The sequence below is a fragment of the Schistocerca cancellata genome, chromosome 9 (genome assembly GCF_023864275.1).
Source record: "Schistocerca cancellata isolate TAMUIC-IGC-003103 chromosome 9, iqSchCanc2.1, whole genome shotgun sequence".
Classification (NCBI taxonomy): domain Eukaryota; kingdom Metazoa; phylum Arthropoda; class Insecta; order Orthoptera; family Acrididae; genus Schistocerca; species Schistocerca cancellata.
The window spans coordinates 299,333,158-299,354,841 of NC_064634.1; the positions used below are offsets into that span (position 1 = coordinate 299,333,158).

General features: G+C 40.8%; 1 protein-coding gene across 2 annotated transcripts in view; it reads right to left on the minus strand.

Annotated features, from left to right (window-relative positions):
* The window catches only part of LOC126100286 (oxysterol-binding protein 1), a 328,991-nt gene that overhangs the window by 220,059 nt on the left and 87,248 nt on the right, over positions 1-21,684 (minus strand). For both annotated transcript variants that reach the window (XM_049910887.1, XM_049910886.1), the window contains one exon: positions 15,248-15,504. In XM_049910887.1, the coding sequence (XP_049766844.1) occupies positions 15,248-15,504 (257 nt within the window). The remainder of the gene's footprint in view (positions 1-15,247; positions 15,505-21,684) is intronic.

The following is a 21,684-nucleotide window of genomic DNA, read 5'->3' on the forward strand; positions in this document are numbered from 1 at the left end:
GTTTGAACATTTTATTTCGGTTGTTCCAATGTGATACATGTACCTTTGTGAACTTTTCATTTCTGAGAACGCATGCTGTTATAGCGTGATTACCTGTGAATACCACATTAATGCAATAAATGCTCAAAATGATGTCCGTCAACCTCAATGCATTTGGCAATACGTGTAACAACATTTCTCTCAACAGCGAGTAGTTCACCTTCCGTAATGTGCCAAGGTCACTTATGTTCCGCTTGTTCGTCGCGAAATAGAATGCGTGCAAAAAATCTGTCATCGTCCCGTAATTTCTCTTGTGCCCAGTGGCAGAATTGTACATGACATTCAAAGTCGTTGTCATGCAATTACTGGTGCATAGAAATATGGAGGTTGAGGCCTGGTGGGTAATGAGAAGAGAGGATTTACTGAAGGGCAAGTTCCCATCTCCGGAGTTCTGACAGGTTGGTGTTAGTGCGAAGTATCCAGATAACCCGGACGGTGTAACACTGTGCCAAGATGTGCTGGCCATGCACCAAGGCATGTTTAGCCACAGGGTGATCCTCATTACCAACAAACACTGTCTGCCTGTATCCATTCATGCAAATGGACAGTTTGTTGCTGGTCATTTCCACACAGAAAGCTTCACAGTGTAGGCAGGTCAGTTGGTAAATCACGTGGGTGCTTTCACACGTGGCTCTGCCTTTGATCGTGTACACCTTCCGGGTTACAGGACTGGAGTAGGTGGTGGTGGGAGGGTGCATGGGACAGGTTTTACACTGGGGGCAGTTACAAGGGTAGGAGCCAGAGGATAGGGAAGGTGGTTTGGGGATTTCATAGGGATGAACTAAGAGGTTACGAAGGTTAGGTTGACGGCGGAAAGACACTCTTGGTGGAGTGGGGAGGATTTCATGAAGGATGGATCTCATTTCAGGGCAGGATTTGAGGAAGTCATACCCCTGCTGGAGAGCCACATTCAGAGTCTGATCCAGTCCCGGAAAGTATCCTGTCACAAGTGAGTCACTTTTGGGGTACTTCTGTGGGAGGTTCTGGGTTTGTGGGGATGAGGAAGTGGCTCTGGTAATTTGCTTCTGTACCAGGTCGGGAGGGTAGTTGCAGGATGCGAAAGCTGTTTTCAGGTTGTTGGTGTAATGGTTCAGGGATTCTGGACTGGCGCAGATTCGTTTGATCGTCGGGAGTATGTGGCTGAGGAACTGCGTCAGCTTTCAGACAACACCACATACAAAATTTTGCCAAGGTAATCCCATTCCTGATGTCCAGGTGGAGCTTCAAGGAATCCTCAGAACCTTAGGCCCCCTACAAAACCTTTCACCTGACTCCATCAACCTCCTGACCCCACCGACACCCCGCACCCCTACCTTCTAAAATTCACAAACCCAATCATCCCGGCCGTCCCATTGTAGCTGGTTACCAAGCTCCCACAGAACGTATCTCTGCCTATGTAGATCAACACCTTCAACCCATTACATGCAGTCTCCCATCCTTCATCAAAGACACCAACCACTTTCTCGAACACCTGGAATCCTTACCCAATCTGTTACCCCCGGAAACCATCCTTGTAACCATTGATGCCACTTCCTTATACACAAATATTCCGCACGTCCAGGGCCTCACTGCGATGGAGCACTTCCTTTCACGTCCGTCCACATCAAACCCACCAACAAGCAACAGTACCTTCATTATGACAGCTGCCACCCATTCCACATCAAACGGTCCGTTCCCTACAGCCTAGGTCTTCGTGGCAAACGAATCTGCTCCAGTCCACCAACAACCTGAAAACAGCTTTCGCATCCCGCAACTACCCTCCCGACCTGGTACAGAAGCAAATAACCAGAGCCACTTCCTCATCCCCTCAAACCCAGAACCTCCCACAGAAGAACCCCAAAAGTGCCCCACTTGTGACAGGATACTTTCCAGGACTGGATCAGACGCTGAATGTGGCTCTCCAGCAGGGATACGACTTCCTCAAATCCTGCCCTGAAATGAGATCCATCCTTCATGAAATCCTCCCCACTCCACCAAGAGTGTCTTTCCGCCGTCCACCTAACCTTCGTAACCTCTTAGTTCATCCCTATGAAAACCTCAAACCACCTTCCCTACCCTCTGGCTCCTACCCTTGTAACTGCCCCCGGTGTAAAACCCGTCCCATGCACCATCCCACCACCACCTACTCCAGTCTTGTAACCCGGAAGGTGTACACGATCAAAGGCAGAGCCACGTGTGAAAGCACCCACATGATTTACCAACTGACCTGCCTACACTGTGAAGCTTTCTATGTGGGAATGACCAGCAACAAACTGTCCATTCGTATGAATGGACACAGGCAGACAGTGTTTATTGGTAATGAGGATCACCCTGTGGCTAAACATGCCTTGGTGCACGGCCAGCACATCTTGGCACAGTGTTACACCGTCCGGGTTATCTGGATACTTCCCAATAACACCAACCTGTCAGAACTCCAGAGATGGGAACTTGCCCTTCAGTATATCCTCTCCACTCATTATCCGCCGGGCCTCAACCTCCGCTAATTTCAAGTTGCCGCCGCTCATACCTCACCTGTCTTTCAACAACATCTTTGCCTCTGCACTTCCGCCTCGACTGACATCTCTGCACAAACTCTTTGCCTTTACAAATGTCTGCTTGTGTCTGTGTCTGTGTATGTGTGTGTGTGTGTGTGTGTGTGTGTGTGTGTGTGTGTGTGTGTGTGTGCGTGCGCGCGAGTGTATACCTGTCCTTTTTTCCCCCTAAGGTAAGTCCTTCTGCTCCCGGGATTGGAATGACTCCTTACCCTCTCCCTTAAAACCCACATCCTTTCATCTTTCCCTCTCCTTCCCTCTTTCCTGATGAAGCAATCGTTGGATGTGAAAGCTTGAATTTTGTGTGTATGTTTGTGTTTGTTTGTGTGTCTATCGATCTGCCAGCACTTTTGTTTGGTAAGTCACACCATCTTTGTTTTTAGATATATTTTTCCCATGTGGAATGTTTCCCTGTATTATTATCACACACACACACACACACACACACACACACACACACACACACACTTACTGAATAGTGCTAATATTAATATTACTGAAATTTTTAGTTCTACACATGCAACTACATTTAGAGGTACTTTTTTTTCCGACCATTTCTGAAACAGAAACTTGTCCATGGAATAGAAGGAGTTGTCCAAAAGCAAAGATTTTAAGCTAGATTTAAAACTTGATCTGCTACCTGCCAGACACTTTCTGTTGTTGGGCAAATGATCAAAGTTTTTTGTTGCTGAATAATGTACTCCTTTTTGAGCAACTGACAGCTTCTATAACAGATAGGAAAAGTCATTTTCTCCTTTAGTGTTGTATGTATGAACATCACTGTTCTTCACAAATTGAGATCGATTATTTGTAACGAATTTCATTAGCGAATATATGTACTCTGATGGTGCAATTAGAATACCTAACTCCTTGAAAAGGTGCCTGCATGACATCCTTGGGTGAACATCACTAATTATTCTCACTGCTCTCTTTTGTGCAATCAATACTTTATGTCTAAGTGGTTGTGAGGAAGGAAAATGCGGAATGCAACAGCTTGAAACCGGGTAGTCAGGGGGATGGTTTGACTATGATCATCATCCCAGATGAGCAGCAGGACTCTCCCATGAGATGCAATGCCATCCTCACGAGAAAGTCAATGTGGACCAGAAAGAAATGCGAGATGTCAAAACAGTCTTGAGGACACAATTTTGTTTCCTGGAGGCAGGGAACAAGTAGACGTTGCGATTCTAAGAGCAGTCATAATTCCTCCTTGTTGTATCTAAGGCCTTGAATGTTCATTGGAGGAGAGTCATGACACGAAAAGGGGGGGGGGGGGGGGGGGTAAAATGACAAGGTGCCACCTCTGCGGCTGCCAAGTGCCAGCCTTTGTATACTATCTGTTACAGGGCACAGAAGTTGGAGGATCCTGCTCCATGAAGTCTACAGAGGCGTTGGCATTCTCCCTCTGTCAGTCTGCAGAGTCCAGGGCAAAATAATGGTTGTCAGTGCACACTAGCAACACAGAAATCAGGCGGGTGAGGGTATCACATGGCGACACCATTGAAGAGGATCTCTGAGCCGGCAAATGAGAAGACTGTTTGCCTTTGCTTGATTTCTTGGAGCCTTTCCGGTTGGCAGAGGACGACTCAGGTATTCGTTGGCTGGAGGGATGTAGGAAGCCTTTACAAGAATTTTCCTTCTGGCCAACTGGTGTGTAGCAAGAGCAAGACCCCATGAGGCAAAGGTTTGGTGGCTTGTTACACAGCTGGAGGAGATGGAGACGGGGATGCTACCGTGACAATGGGTGATTTTACAACTGTGGTGTGAATTTGAGGCTGCACATGTGCATGGTCATGTCCTTCATGGAGCAAGATGTAGCAAGAACAGTACTGAAAGTGCCGGATGGTAGAAAGCATGGTTTCCGACTAGCCAACAACTAGCGAGTGACTGGGTAAAGCACTTTTTCCTTCACCCTGATCTCTTGGATGGCCCACTCATTGAGACACACAGGACAATCTGAGGAGGAGGCTGTATGGTCACCATTGCAATTGTTACAATGGAGAGCAGGAGCTGGACAGATGCCCTCATGAGCAACCCTACCACAGGTTACACTTTTGACCGTGTGTCGACAGGACATTCGAGAGTGGTTGTAACGATGACACTAGTAGCAGCGCATTGGGTTTGGAATGTACGTTCGGACTGTGATAACCTTATCACCTTCTTTGATCTTTGATGGAAGCACTACACTATCAAACATGAGACAAAGAGTGTGTGTGGGCACAACAGATGCACATATACCTTTTTCATGGATGGATGGACTGCAATGACGCCCTGAACAGAGAAGTAAGTTTGGATTTCTCCCTCAGTCAGACCATCAAGCAGTGTAGTGGAAATAACACCATGTGAAGAATTCAGCATTCAATGGGCTCCAAAAGAATAGGATAGCCGTGGAGGAAGCTGCAAGCAGTTGTGCTCAAGAATCAGAAGTAGTCTCCAAAAGCAAAGTGCCATTGCGTGAATGAGAGCAGGATTTCACAGGGCTGGCAATTGCACCAATACCTTTCTGAGTAATAAACAGATTTACCATAGCAAAGGATTGACTGTCTTCAGTACGTAAAAACACACGCAACTGTGGTGCAGCTGGGAGGGTCTTTTAATCGTTAGCCTCATTCCTTTTATGTTTAGTAGACATAGACTGTTAGGAAGATGATTGGCTCATTGTGCGAAAATCCCCCATGATTGCCAGCATCTCCAGTGGCATGCTCCTTCCAACTGCCCCCCCCCCCCCCCCCCCCTCAGAGTGGGTGCACCCACTTTAGGTGATTGTTCACACTTCAGGTCACACCTCCTGAACACCTGACAGAGGGACCAATTGGCGATTTAGGAGGATTGCAGCTCAGGCAATCACTCCTCCCTGGGCCTGGCCTGTACCAGGGGGTACGAGTGAACCCTACTTGTCAACTTGGGGCTGGGAATTACGCATTAACGCATTACCCAGTCACCTGTTACATGTCAGACGCGTGGGACAGCCTTCAGTAGCAGACGGAGAAAAAAAAAATGGTGTGGAGACTGCTCTGATTTCAGGCTACTGAAAATGCTGAACACATTCCCAAAAACATCTCAGACATATTCCCCAAGTAAGGGGGAAAAAAAGCAAGAGGATAGACATGCACCACGGAAGGGCGGAAGGGAAAAGATGCTGCAAAGGCTGGAGCCCTGCTGTAGCCCAGCATGAAGTCACCAATGAGTGGTGAGCCCCCAGGAGGGGGGATGGGGTGGGGGACAGCAGTTCTGTGGTACGGTCCTCCCAGTTGAACTTATTAACAAACTGAAATCCCAAGAATTTAATACTGTCAACCTCTCCTGTATGCTTATCATCATATTTTAGGCATACAAAGGGTGGGACACGATGGGAGGAGACATCTTACAAGTTCTAAATTGTGTATAGTGTTTCTCAAAGATGAATGACAAAGAACTTGCTAGGTACCATTTATTGATGTGTACGAAAATTTTACTAACCGATCTTTTTAAGACTATATGAAGGTAGTTTGATAAGTCTGGTAAAAACAGCTTGTTATGTAAACAACTCACCTTACTTCTCAACACATTCCCCTTTGAGGGATAGACACTTGGTCCAGCAATCGTCCGGCTTTTCCATCTCATTGGGTAAAACAGGTTCTGTCAAACTCTGTCAAATGCTCATCGATTGCAACTATCACTTTCTCTTTTGATGAGAATTTTTCCAAGCAAGCCAAAATTTCACATTAGGGAGCAAGAAGAAGTCACTTGGGTATAAGTCTGGTGCATAAGGTTGATGAGGAACCAATTCACAGCAAAATTCCTGCACTTTTGCCATTATTGTCACTGATGTGTGAGATTGTGCATTGTCCTGCTGAAAGAACACTTTTCCATGTGCCAACCTTGGTTATTTTGCAGCCAACGCAAGTTTCAAATGATCCAATAATGAAGCATAATGGGGCCCAGTTACGGTTCTTCCTTTTTCCAAGAAATCAATGAGGATTATTTCGTGGGAACCCAAAAAAACCAGTGTGCATTATCTTACCAGGTGACAAAATGGTCTTTGCCATCTTCAGTGCATTTTCACCAGTTTCTATTAATTGTTTCGACTGCCATTTTAACTCTTGTATGTAATGACGGATCCAGATTTTATCAACAGTCACATATTGGTGCACAAAGTCTTGTGTATTGTGATTACACATCACCAGACATTGTATTGAAATGTTGTGCTAGATGCAAATTTGGTTGACTGCGAGCAACCACAGCACCCACCTTGCACACTGTTTTCTGTTTTGATTTGCTTGGCAGCCCAATCCTTCAACTGAAAATGTTTAATAATAGCATGAAACACTGTTTTCTCCATTTTCAACTGCAGTCAACAAACCACACACTTCAGACAAGTATCAAAATGGACTGTATCCTGTGCGATGTACAAATTCATTATATGGTCCTTGGAACGAACAAGTTTATCAACCGTGAAGGCACAACAAAAAAGTTCCTTTCTTTCATGGAAATTTATCAGACTATCCTTTGATTTGGTATTTATTGCAATCACATTGGAATTTTAAGATCTATTGCCAAGTTTGCAGAAAAATAATAATGAACTAAAGATGATCTGCCCTTTTGCAAATACAAAATTATTGTTTTGCTCTAATACCCAAACATGATTCACCACAGTTGTGGCATCCTCAGTGGGTTTTTCCTTTTTTTATACATAAAAGGGAAAAAAATACTAAGGATACCGCAACTGTGGTGAAACATTGAAACATGTTTGGGAATCAGAGCAAACCAATGACTGTATACTGGCAAAAAAGGAAAGTCATCTGTAATTTATTATTTATTGCAATAATTCATTATTTATTGCAATGTTTGTATCATCTGAAAACTAAACAAACTTGGCATCTGGTTATGTTACTGATGGAAGATCACAGATATATCCAAGAAAAAGGGAGGAGCTGAAGATGGACCTTCTGGGCACCATACATAAATAATTCCAGTTAGATGATGCCCATAGATTAATACAGGAATCTTTCCTATTGACACCCTTTGCTTTCTATCAGAGATGTGAACTGAACCATTTTGTATCATTTGCTGCTGTACTGCAACATTACAATTTATTTAAAAGTGCACTGTGTGTTACACAGTCAAAGGCCTTTGACAGATCACAAAATAGACTAACAGCCTGTAATTTATTGCCTAATGAATTAAGTGCATTATTGTTGCAAATGTTGATAGCCTTCTCAGTATCAGAACCCTTTAGAAAACACCACCTGTGACACTGACAATATATTGTTTGTCATCAGATGGTTAATATGCTGATGGTGCATTACCTTTTCTGAAATTTTTGAAAAGTGAAATTGAACAGAAATTTGATGTTATTTCTTCAGATTCTTTCTTAAATAATGGCTTAAACTTCTGCACATTTCAACCATTCAGGAAATGTTTCACTGAAAATGACTGGTTACACATGCAACATAATATGTCACTAAACTCAGAAAAACTGGAAAAATTGTGACGCACCGTAATGATGACACATTGAGTTGCAGACAGGCACTGAAAAGATTGTTATGATTTAGCTTTCAGGCAAAGCTTTCTTCAGAAAAGAAAACATTCTCTCTCTACACACACACATACACACACTCAAAATCATTCACAGAAGCAAGCACACCTCACGCACAGGATTGCCCCCTCCAGCAGCTCAAACCTGTTGATATTCCAAACTGGAATTTCCATTGTTTAAACTCAGAAGCACAATCTTCAATTAACTTGTTAATATTTTATCATAAGCACAATAAGTTTTTGATTTTATAGATTTTTATGGTGGATATTACTACTATTGGTGTAGTGAGGGTTACAGTCATAGTACTGAAGTTATTTGTAATGATTTGTTTTTGATGTTCCATGGCAGCGTCTACTGAACCTAGCAACCCAATCATATCAGGAGGAGTTATAAAAAGCTTGTTAAACAGTTTTGCAATGCTGGATACATATGTTACCAATGTATCACTTACTCTTAATGCTACCTGCTCCTCTTCATCTCTGGACCTCCCAGTCCCCTCGAAAACCATATCCTATATTGTCTTTATTTTGTGATATGATGTGACTATCCATTTCATGCAATGCATTTGAACTGTTGTCTAGTTTACTATTTCAATATTCTGCAGTATGCCTTGTAATGAGCTATAGCATCAACACCAGAGCTTTTTCTGATTTCCAGATACAGTTTCCTTTTTGTCTCACAAGATACCTCTATTCCTTGAGTTAATACATGGTTTTTTGTACAATTTAGTGTAATATAGTTAAGTTCTGGGGGAAAGGCAGTTTTCAAATTCGGTAAGGACTTCATTAATGGTTGTGTATATTTCATTCATGCCATGAGCACTGTGTAAATCACACCAGGTCATGTCTTTAAAGAATTTCCAAAATAATACATATCAGGGTTCTTGGACACCCTCTTTAAATTATATTTAGCAGATTTTATATCCTGACCAGCATTCACATTTATCAGAAGGAGTTTCACATCAGAGTCTGAGAGGCCACTGACTGCTGGTTATGTAATACAATTTTTTTCATTAGATCTATAAATACATTGTCAAAGACTGTTTTTGAGCAACTAGCTAACCTACTTGTGAACTTTACAGCAGGAATCAAGTTGAAGGATGATGTTACTCACTGCAGTAAATTCTTACTACAATTTTTTTAAGGAAATCCACAATAAAATCACCCGCAACCACTACTTATTTGTCTTTTACTGCTGAATAAGCCAACAGAGCTTCAAGGTAATTTATGAGCAGATTAAAATTACCTGTAGGTGCTCCAGTACACATTCACTATTATGAAGCATTTATTATGAAATGCCACTTCTACTGTACAGACTTCCATATGCTATTCTTGGCTAAATTTATGAATATCTATGTTCTTAAATTTATGACAATTCCTAATGAATGTTGTAACCCATATTTTCTCCATTTCTGCTCTACAAAAGTGAGATGCTACTTATGACTAATGACAGTGTCTCCCCACCTTAATTTTTCTGTTAATAGCCGTTTCTGGTTGAGGTTAAGGCCATGATGCCCAGTATAATCCCATCTTCTGACAGACTCAGAAATCACACCAACGTGTGACTCTGCCATTCTGACTCCAAATTAACTCTCCTCCTAGAAGAGTTAACATGAGGTTAGTCATGGCATCTCCGACCAGGTACAAACTCAACATTGGGATGTCTCTATACTAATGAAGTCTTTAACAGGTCATGCTCTACATTGTGTTCAAGTTCTCTGTCCATACTCTTGCCCAGTCAACTCAATACAGACACAGTGTCTTTATTGGTGAAGTCTTTTAAAGTGATCTTAAATTGACAGTCACACAGATACACACTTGGTTTGAAACAAGTGATTTACTTGGTATTATGTTCTGGTTCATCAAGCATCTAGCATCAAGAACAAAACTTTTTCTCTTTATTGACTTCCTTATATTCTTACTTTCCACTTAATTGTTGAAAGTTTGTTTTGACCTGTCTACATCTACACCCATCTGAGACTCACCTTTTCTAAATGAAGCAACATGTCACACTTAAGTTGTCAGATGAAAATCTAAGCCTCTCCTTTCTGTTATCTCTCTTTATCCTCTCTCATTAACCTGGCCAGATCTTTCCCTGACCTTATGTACCACATCCTGAAGAGCAGCAAGTTACACTCCCACCCCAACATCCTCTATCTGTTGTATATCTTACAAAACCAGTGAACAGTTTCATTTACTTCCACAATTGGTTCAAATGGTTCTGAGCACTATGCGACTTAACTTCTGAGGTCATCAGTCACCTAGAACTTAGAACTAATTAAACCTAACTAACCTAAGAACAACACACACATCCATGCCCAAGGCAGGATTCGAACCTGCGACCGTAGTGGTCTACTTCCACAATTCCCATACTACATGTATGTGGACCACTGTGGAGTGTCACATAAAATAAAAATAAAATAAAACAAGGCCAGGAATTGACGGGCAAATAGCGCAAGTTATTGCAGATTGCCCATAGGGTGCCAAAATGACAGCAGTTGCCTACACAGCCTGACAGTTGAGCCCCCTGTCTGAATTAATGAACATACAGGCCAGAGTGCAATGGTCCGCCGGCCATTTGTGTATTGCTATTTGCACTGTACCTCGTCTTTCACGTGTGTGTACTGTTTGAGCAATATATTACAGGGTTCTTGGGTTAGAATACTTTTCCTTGGGGGGGGGGGGGGGATTTTGCCTCAGTGGGAAAAGGGCAAGCAGTACCTCTCCATTTAAAAAAATTGTAGAGTGGCAATAAATTGTTTAATAGTGATAAATTGTTTTTACTTTTTTCTCAAATGTTCAGAAGTAGTTTCTTAATGAAACATTTCATTTTTTACTTTCAACCTACTTATTAACACTGTATTGCTGCATTAGCTTTAAGAATGCAAATTTTTGGGGTTTGATCGATTCTTACTTGAACCCTTTTTATTTTCGTCTATTGGTTCTGCTTAATGATTCAGTGTAATGACTGTTTTAATTTTTGATTCAGAACTTATAAGGCGAGAGAACAGGAGACAGGAGCAGTAAATGATTTTTCAGTTTTTGTAAAGCGAAACATGAGATATCACTGTCAACTATCTCATAAATCATCATAAAGTTTTGAAAGAATTTTGAAATCCAAATACAGTTTTCTGGCTTCTGAAGTGGCACATGGATATGCTTCGACACACATACTTGTAAAAAAAGTGATTCAACTTCATCACAGAACATAAACTTTTCCAGAACATATAAGGCTTTTGCCATTCACCTTCTATGACAGACTCCCTTGAAACACAGAAAGATAATCCACAAGACAGTTCTTTCATGTTTTCAATCAAATGACACACATCTCTAAAAGTACAAATATTTTACATTTTGAAACTTCCTGGCAGATTAAAACTGTGTGCCCAACCGAGACTCGAACTCGGGACCTTTGCCTTTTGCGGGCAAGTGCTCTACCAACTGAGCTACCGAAGCACGACTCACGCCCGGTACTCACAGCTTTACTTCTGCCAGTACCTCGTCTCCTACCTTCCAAACTGATTTTACATTTTTTTGAAAGAAGCTAATGATTTAACTAAAAATTCATTCAGTATGACTTTCATGGACAACTTTTTCCTGCTCTTTTCTGTAGTAAGTTAGATGATTGCAATATGCATGGAATTATCAGCACTGAACTAGTAGTGAACTTCAATTGTCTTTCATTTTCAAATATATGTGTGTGTGTGAAATTTATATTTTAAGTGCATTAATATGAAATTAATGAATTGTTGATTTTCATACTCTATTCGCTCTCGTCTGCAGTTGCTCAGAAGTTCTCTTTCTCAAGCAACTGATGACTGATTCCATGCACGGACCATGGCATCCCTTTCAACTGGTGACTGATCAAAAACTGTTCTTGTTTTTTAACTATAAAGATCTTCAAAGCTATGATGATGTATACTACACTGTGGAGGTTTCACTTAGGAAGTTTCAATGATCTCTGAACATATTTACTTAGTTGCCCTTGTTGCTGATACAAAGTTTCTAATTTTAGTATGCAATTTCTCTGCCCCTTTTGTGGGAAGACGTGATTTCTCCAAATCTTCACTTTCCACACTTGTAGTATGGCACTTTGTAGCACAGTTAATTTACACATGCACAATAAACAGATATTAATAAACTTCGATTGGGAAATGCAAGTTTACTTTCAATTATTTCATATTACTTAAGCAGACATGAGTACATATTTTCTGTAAACAAATGGAAAACTAAGACACTGTACCAACTGCAATCACGAGCTTGCCTCAAAAGTGAATGACGGCTGTGGTGGTTTGCGCTGTGTCGTAAACAAGTTTCGTAATCCGTACTTCCATTCAGTCAGCTACAACCTCTCTCTACACGGTTTACGGTCACTGGCCCTGTCACTTCAGCCAACTAATGCAATAGTTTCTAAGTATGCATTCAGCTGTGGAAATTCAATGAACTTACCATACAGAAGTAATAATTGTATATACTTGATGTTTTTTCTGGAAAAATTATCTAAAATCCATGCAGCAAGCACAGTTACATAAAAAATGAACAGTGAATGAGTAAAATGAATGGTTCCCAAAAAAGAATGATCACCGGTGAACTATTTCCCAAAGACCTCACATGATCATGCCATGGCCCCCTGCTGTTGTTGATGTAATTGCTAATGAGGATATCATCGTATAGCCAATGCAATCTACAGTGACAGTTCCAAGTAGGGGGAAAATATGGTGGCAACACCACCACCACCACCACCACCACCACCACCACCACCACAGAAGATTTCGAACCTACCTCTCTTCTTAAGGGCATAAATGTTTTCCATTCTTCATAAAGAGAATACAATCGGACATCTACCTCTACATCTACATCTAAATAGATACTCCACAGTCCACCATACAGTGTATGGCAGAGTGTACTCCATACCATTGCTTGTCATTCCCTTTCATGTTCCACTCACAAATAGAGCGAGGGAAAAGCGACTGTCTAAATGCCTCTGTATGAACCCTTGTATCTTATCTCCATGGTCCTTAAGCGCAAAATATGTTGGAGTCAGTAGAATCATTCTGCATTCAGCTTCAAATGCCAGTTCTCTAAATTTTCTGAACAGCGTTCCTCGAAAAGAATGTTGTCTTCCCTCCAGAGATTCACATTTGAGTTCCTGAAGCATGTCCGTAACCTCTGCATATTGTTCGAAACTACCAGTAACAAATCTAACAGCTCACCTCTGTATTACTCTGATGTATTCCTTTAATCTGACCTGGTACAATCCCAAACACTCCTTTACAGATGAACCACACTCTCCTAGAATTCTCCCAATAAACTGAAGTCAATCATTTGCATTCCCTACCACAATCCTCATAGGCTTGTTCCATTTCATACTGCTTTGCAATGTTACGCACAGATAGTTAAACAACGTGTGTCAAGCAGGACCCTACTAATGCTGAATCCCAACATTATGGGTTTGTCTTTTTTATTTATCTGCATTAACTTGTATTTTTCTACATCTAGAGCTAGCTGCATTCATAATACCAACTAGAAACTTTGTCTAAGTTATCATCTATTGTCCTACAATCACTCAACTTCAACACCTTACCATACACCACAGCACCATCAGCAAATAACCGCAGACTGCTGCTTATCCTGTCTGGCAGATGATTTATGTATATAAAGAGTAACAGTGGTCCTATCAAACTTCTATGAGGTACTCCTGACGATACCCTTGGCCGTGATGAATACTCACTGTTGGAAACAACATACTGGGTTTCATAATTTAAGAAGTCTCCAAAGCCACTCCCATATCTATGAACCTATTCCATATGCTCACACCTGCACTTATAGTTCACAGTAGTCACGTGAGAAAATAGCAAGCCGAGTTTCGCGCGAGTGACGGTTTCTAAAACCATGCTGATTCATGAACATAAGATCCTCAGTCTGAAGAAAATTTATTATACTTGAACTGAGAATGTGTTCTAAGACTCTGCAGCAAACCAATGTCAGGGATACTGATCTGTAATTTCATGGGCCTGTTCTTTTGCTCTTCTTATGTACAAGAGTCACCTGCACTTTTTTCCAGTCACTTGGGACTTTGTGCTGGGTGAGAGAAGTGCGATAGAGGCAAGCTACGTAAGGGGCCAATGCTGTAGGGTACTCTTTGAAAAAGCAAACTGGGATTCCATATGGAGCTGGTGACTTATTTGTTTCCGACTCTTTCAGTTGGTTCTCTATGCCAGGGATCCTTATTACTATGTCATCCATAAAGGAGTCTGTTCGATGGTCTTTCAGTTGTTTCTCTGCATCAGCAATGCTTATTACTATGTCGTCCATATGGGAGCCTGTTTAATGGTGTAACGGAAAATCTTTTCCCAGCCTCCATTCTAAACTAGAAGGCAGGATGGAGAAATACTGTGTCATTGATATGAGTAGTAGTTGGTCACATAAGCATATCAACATACCTACACCATATTTGGGATCTACACTTAATTTTCCTAAAACATCCTACAATGAAAAGTGGCAACTACAGAAATAATAGAATTTCCAGTTCTTCTTATTGTTCATAAAGCTCGCCGATTTCAATAAAATACCTGGTTGTCAGACACAAAAGAACAACCTGCTCATGTTGCCAAGGGCAATAGTACTGGGAAATTCCACAGAAACTTTTGGTGATGTTTGAGAAAAATGACATTCATAGTTGGCCATTTCATTATTTGTAATTTCTGAGTGCTTAATTTTGTCAATGGTGTATGTCAATCTCGCTGTTGACTCACACAGTTTGTAAGTCTGATGAGAAATCAATCCCTTCGAAATGTGGTGTATAAATTCACTTGACAGGAATAGAAGCCTGCACATTTTTATCAAAATGGTAGAGTTTGGATAACAGAATGCACAGCATACGAGAACAAATTAGAATTTTCCAACTGCTAAAGCAGTCATAACTAATGCCAGTAAGCTGTCAAACACAACTTCATTATGCACAGACATAAAGGAAAGTGACAGTGTTGGTCACTAACCTAAATGAAGGTACCGAAAAGTTATAAGGATATTATAAGAGCAAATATATAAACTGAACAATGATTTTCAGATAACAGTAATTACATTTTTCACATATTATTAATGGGACTTTTAAATTTGATTTGTTTTATCGCATTATGCTTTTTTTTAAAAAAACTTACATTGATCATGGCATTGGACGTTATGCGGAAAAGTGTTGCCCTCTCATTAACAGACTTTAGTTTAGCTGAAACATCTTGAGTTGAATCTAGTGTCTCTAGTTCAGAAAGGGAACGCTGAAGGGCACCTCCATGTTTAGTGATGAGTTCGCTGCATGTCTGCAAGTCTTCCAACTTAGCTGCTAATGTTTTTATCACAGTTTCCATGTCACTTTTCTGGCTTGTTGGACCTGTCTCATCAAACACTTCCTCTTCTTCCTCTGCAACAACAAATAAACAGCTGCAGGTTTGTGTCAGAGTCAGATACCACTCAAAACCTTGGCAGCAAAAACATTTCAAGATGCTGCTAGGCTACTTTTATTCGCGTGACCAATTTCGATATTTTAAATCTAATTTTCAATTGGTATCTCTATAACAAAAAAAAAGATCCTGTAAGATGATGCAGTACGAAACATGGAAAATGTACACTGGCAATTATGACACATATAGTAACTTCAAACCACAATGTTCTACAGCAAAATAAATACATAAATAAAAAAATAAATAGGTAGAGTACAGTGCTGAACATTCTTTTTTATTCTATGTACAAAGAATGCTATGACATATGGTGAAGGATGAAAGTGTATACATAACCTCAATTAAACATCAATTTGACTGGATGATGTTCTAATGTTGAATCACTAAGAGAATGCTAAATCATAATACAAAATCAAGCTATCCCTAAAACTGACAGTGGTCATTGTTGTTGTCAAGGAAATAACAGTACAGTAGTTCAAGGCTAATGGGACGACACTGGGCTAATAAAAACTCACTCAACTACTATACACAATATTACAAATTAAGGATTAGTTTGCTTTGTGAAACATCTGCTTCTATGCTTCTATGTGACAGCAATCTAATATCAGAGGCGATATCCATAAATGAAGGTAAAAATTAACATCTGAGTGAGACATGTACATCACCTACTGATCTGATGAGAGGCTAGCTAAGTACAAGGCAAAAGCATAATGAATAGGACACTGACTCTGATCAAATTTTATTGACAACACAGTTGGGTCAGATGGTAACACTACATACAACAGGTTTTTATGTGCACACCTAGATATCAAAATAGGAATAGATATACAATATGTTCCAGACTGGATAAAAAGCAGGAAATGTGACTTCAACTGGACTCATCACAAAAGTCTAGCAATTTTAAATCTCAAACCTGTAGTGTGATTTAAAGTATCCTAACAACAGCTATGGAGAGGTCAATCATTTTCTTCCTGTAATATTTTGACTGTGGGTCCTCACAAGTAGCGTCAAGATTGGGGAAAAAACTTTGCAACAACAAAAATATTATCTGAATACTAAATTTGCATTTTCATACTTCACAATAAATACAATCAATTCCCCCTACCCTCACCAACGAACAATGGAAGTTGCTGAGCTGGACTGGTTGGTGTGTCTAAGCAATACAAATAGCTGTACTGTAGGTACACAACAATGGAGGGGTATTTTTCACGAGGGCATGCAGCTATACTAAATGACTTAAGGATATGGCATACTCTTGAGTAAAATGTTCCACAACTAAAACAGTCCCCCCATTCAAATCTACAAACAGGGATTACTAAACAGAAGGTCATCACCAGGAAAAACTAGCAGTCTATGGATCAGGGTGTGGATTGTTACAAGCTATTCATCAGGTAGATAGAGAATTTAAAATGGGAAATGGATAGGTTGAAGTCAAATATAGTGGGAATATGTAAATAGCAGTGGCAGTGAGAACAGGACTTCTGGTCAGGCAAGTACAGGGTATAAATATAAAATCAAATAGGGATAATGCAGGAGTAGGTCTAATAATGAATGAGAAAATATGACTATGGGCAAGCCGCTGCAAACAGCATAGCGAAAGTGTATTCATAGCCAAGATAGAAACAGCCAACAGCCACCACAATAGTAGAAGTTTATATGCCAACTAGACTGATATATGAAGAGACTGAATAAATGTATAATGAGATAAAAGAAACTATTCAGATAATTATGAGAGACAAAAATTTAATTATCACGGGAGAGTGGATAAGAGTAACAGGAAGATAACAGAAAGGAGTTGGAGAACACAGGCTGGGGGCATAGCAATGAAAGGAGAAGCCGCCTGCTACAATTCTGCACAAAAAAAGAGGTTAATCATTGCAAATACTAACAGTCATGAAAGAGATACTAAGAACTGGCATAGATTTGACGGAGATTTAGAAACCAGGCTTTAAACTGCAAACTCTTCCAGGGGTACACAATCATAATTTATTGGCTAATACACTACTGTTTGGAAAAAGTGAAACACTCAGACTGAGAGATGTGATCATAATGAAATTTATTCATAATTTATTCCCCTAATTTGAAACACGATATTACACAAATGATTAGCATTACAGAACAGTAACTGCACAGTGACTGCGGAAATTCAGTATGCAATAGAGCCACCATGTGCTGCAATCAGAGCTGCTAGACGTCATGGAATGGAACCAAAGAGCACATGAAAATGCTGATGGGAAATACTTTGCCACACAGTTTGTAGTCACATACACAAAGCTATATCAGGACCAAAATGAACAAACTGCCAACTGAGAATATCCCAGACATGTTTGATGGGTGAAATGTCCGGCAAATGGGCAGGCCAGGGAAACAGTGTTACCCACGATCCTTCGAAGAAAGTTGCACATTTCTCACCACATATGGCCGGGAATTGTCCTGCTGAAATATAGCATGTGGAATGGCCTGCAGGAGGGACAATGCCTCAGATTGTAAAATCTCCCTCATGTAGCTGTGCAGGCTGCCCTCAAGATGCAAGAAGTGAGATCATGTGTTATACACAATGGTGCCTCAAAGCATCATAGTTGATAGCGTCAGGCAGCAGTAACCGGACAAGAGAGAAGCAGCAACACAGAAGAAACCAATTTTTGGACTTTTAAAAGTTCATAACCAAGAGCGAACTGTATAATTTCTTCTGTGTACTTTGATAGTTTAGATTCTCGAGTTTGTGTGTATTAATTTAATATCTAATAGACACAGTTCTTGTATTTTCGTTTGTGTCAGAAAATAAACCAATTTTGTGACGTATTACAAGTTCCAAATCACGAGCGAATTATTCAGTCTCAGCTGAGTGATTCAGTAGATCATGTTTTGAATCTCTGGGTATTAATCTAATTTATTAGACACAGTTCTGGCATTTTCGTCAAGGTCTACAGTAGATCTCCGCACAACATGTCGATAGTCTGTTTGTCTGAGTAGTTTAATTTTTGACGGTCTTTAGTATGGATATGGACTGTGATTGTTGTGTGCGAATGCAAGCGGAGTTGGTGACACTTCACTCTTAGCTCCAGGCTGTGATGGCTTTGGTTACACAGCTTGAAGCTGCAGTGAACGGGCGTCGTCGTTGCGGGCCAGCTGTGGGGATCCAACAGATGTCCAGCACATCCAAGTCCTCCATTCAGTCCTCAGTGGTGGCAGCCCAATTACTGCCCACACTGAGATTGACCCCTCACCTGTGGTTGAGTGGGAGGTCACCTCAGGGCGGAGAGTGAAAGATTTCCCAGTGGGCCACGTGAAAGGCCTCTCCGGTCAGTCTGACAAACATGTTCCACATGCTGTCTGTGGCTGAAATGTCGCCCAGCCAGATGCCGTCACCTGTACTGTTTCAGATGAAACCTCTCAGCCTGCAAGATCTGGGCAATTACAGAAGGTGGGATTATTGGTAGTTGTGAGTTCCAATGTTAGGCACGTTATGAGGCCCCTTAAGGACATGGCTGCCAAGAAGGGGAAGAAGGCCAAAGTGTACTCCATGTGCACACCATGTGGAGTCATTCCAGATGTGGAACAGGTCATTCTGGATGCCATGAAGAGCACAGGGTGCAGCCTACTGCAGGTGGTGGCTCATGTCAGTACCACCGATCTGTGTTGCTTTGGATCAAAAGAGAATCTCTCTGGTTTCAAGCGGGTAACAGAAGTGGTAAAGGCTGCCAGTCTTTCTTGCGAGATGAAAGCAGAGCTCGCCATATGCAGCATAGTCGACAGGGCCAATTAAGGACCTCAGGTACAGAGCTGAGTGGAGGGTCTGAATCAGAGGCTCACACTGTTCTGCAGCCTTGTAGGCTGCAGATTCCTCGACTTGCCCTATGGGGTGGTTGGGTTTCAGGTTCTGCTGAATAGATCAGGAGTCCACTACACACAGGAGGTGGCTACAAGGGTAGCAGGGGCTGTGGCACGGTCTGGGTGGTTTTTTAGGTTAGAGGGTCTTGGGAAAACACAAAAATTACTTCAGTCTCAAGGGGAACAGACTAAACACAAGAAAAATGTAGATACAGGAACCATCAGTATAACAGTTGTAAATTGCCATAGCTGTGTTGGGAAAGTACCAGAGCTCCAAGCACTAATAGAAAGCACTGATGCTCAGATCATTATAGGCGCTGAAAGCTGGCCGAAATTTTTGCAAACAACCTAACGGTGTTCTGAAAGAATAGGCTAAACACAGTTGGTGATGGTGTGTTTGTTGCTGTCAGAAGTAGTTTATCTTGTCATGAAACTGGAGCAGATAGTTCCTGTGAGTTAGTATGGGCAGAGGTCATTGTTGGCAACTGGAATAAAATAATAATTGGATTCTTTTACCCATCTCCCAATTCCAATGATAGATTTGCTGAAAGGTTCAGAGAAAACTTGAGTTCAATTTCAAATAAATACACAAGACATACAATTATAGTTGGTGGTGACTTAAATTCACCCTCAATATGTTGACAAAAATACATGCTTAAATCCAGAAGTATGCATAAAACATAATCCAAAGTTGTGGTAAATGCATTCTCTGAAAATTATTTCAAGCAGTTAGTTCATGAGCCCACATGCATAGTAAGCAGATGTAAAAACAAACTTGACTTCTTGCCAACAAATAATCCTGAACGAATAAAAAAAATCAAAACGGATGCAGGGATTAGTGAGCACAGGGTTGTCATAGCGAGATTGGATACTGCAAGTATAAATCTTCCAAAATTAAACGAAAAATATACCTATTCAAAAGAGCAAATATAGATTCACTTGGAGCTTTCCTGAGAGACAATCTCCACTCTTTCCAAATTAACAAATGTAAGTGTAGACCAGATGTGGTTTGAACTCAAAGAAATAATATTGGCATCAATTGAGAGATTTATACCAAGCAAATTAAGACACAATGGAGGTGATCCTTCATGGTAAACAAAACAGGCCAGACGCTGTTGCAGAAACAACAAAAAAACATGTCAAATTTAAGGCCACAAAACCTCCAAGATTGGCGATCTCTTACAGAACCTTCGAAAATCAGTGCAGACTTCAATGAGTGATACTTATAACAGTTTCCACAATGAAACTTTGTCTCAAAACCTGGCAGAAAAGCCAAAGAAATTCTGGTTGTATGTGAAGTATGCTAGCGGCAAGATACAATCAATGCCTTCTCTGCGTGATAGCAATGAAAATACTATTGGTGACAGTGCTCCCAAAGCAGAGTTACTAAACACAGCCTTCCAACATTCCTTCACCAAAGAAGACGAAGTAAATACTCTAGAATTCAAATAAGAACAGTTACTAACATGAGTAATATAGAAGCAGATATTCTCAGAGTAGTGAAGCAACTTATCACTTAATAAAAGCAAGTCTTCTGGTCCAGACTGTATACCAGTTAAGTTCCTGATACAATAGCTCCATACTTATCAATCACATACAACCGTTCGCTTAATGAAAGATCCGTACCCAAAGACTGGAAAGTCGCACATGTCACACCACTATTCAGGAAAGGTAGTAGGAGTAATCCACTAAATTACAGGCCCATATCATTAACGTCGATATGCAGCAGGATTTTGGAACATATATTGTGTTTGAACATTATGAATTACCCCAAAGAAAACAGTCTATTGACACACAGTCAACACGGATTGAGAAAACATTGTTCTTGAGAAACACATCTAGCTCTTTACTCGCATGAAGCGTTGAGTGCTACTGACAAGTGATTTCAGATTGATTCCGTATTTCTGGATTTCCAGAAGGCTTCTGCCACTGTACCACACAAGAGAAATTGCGCGCTTATGGAATATCATCTCAGTTATGTGACTGGATGTGTGATTTCCTGTCAGAGAGGTCACAGTTCATAGTAATTTATGGAAAGTCATTGAGTAAAACAGAAGTGATTTCTGGTATACCCCAAGGTAGCGTTCAGGCCCTTTGCCGTTCGTTATCCATATACATGATTTAGGAGACAATCTGAGCAATTATCTTAGGTTGTTTGCAGACAATGCTGTCATTTATTGACTAGTAAAGTTATCAGAAGATCAAAACAATTTGCTGAATGATTTAGAAAAGATCTCTCTATGGTGCAAAAATTGGCAATTGAACCTAAATAATGGAAAGTGTGAGGTCATCCACATAAGCTAAAAGGAATC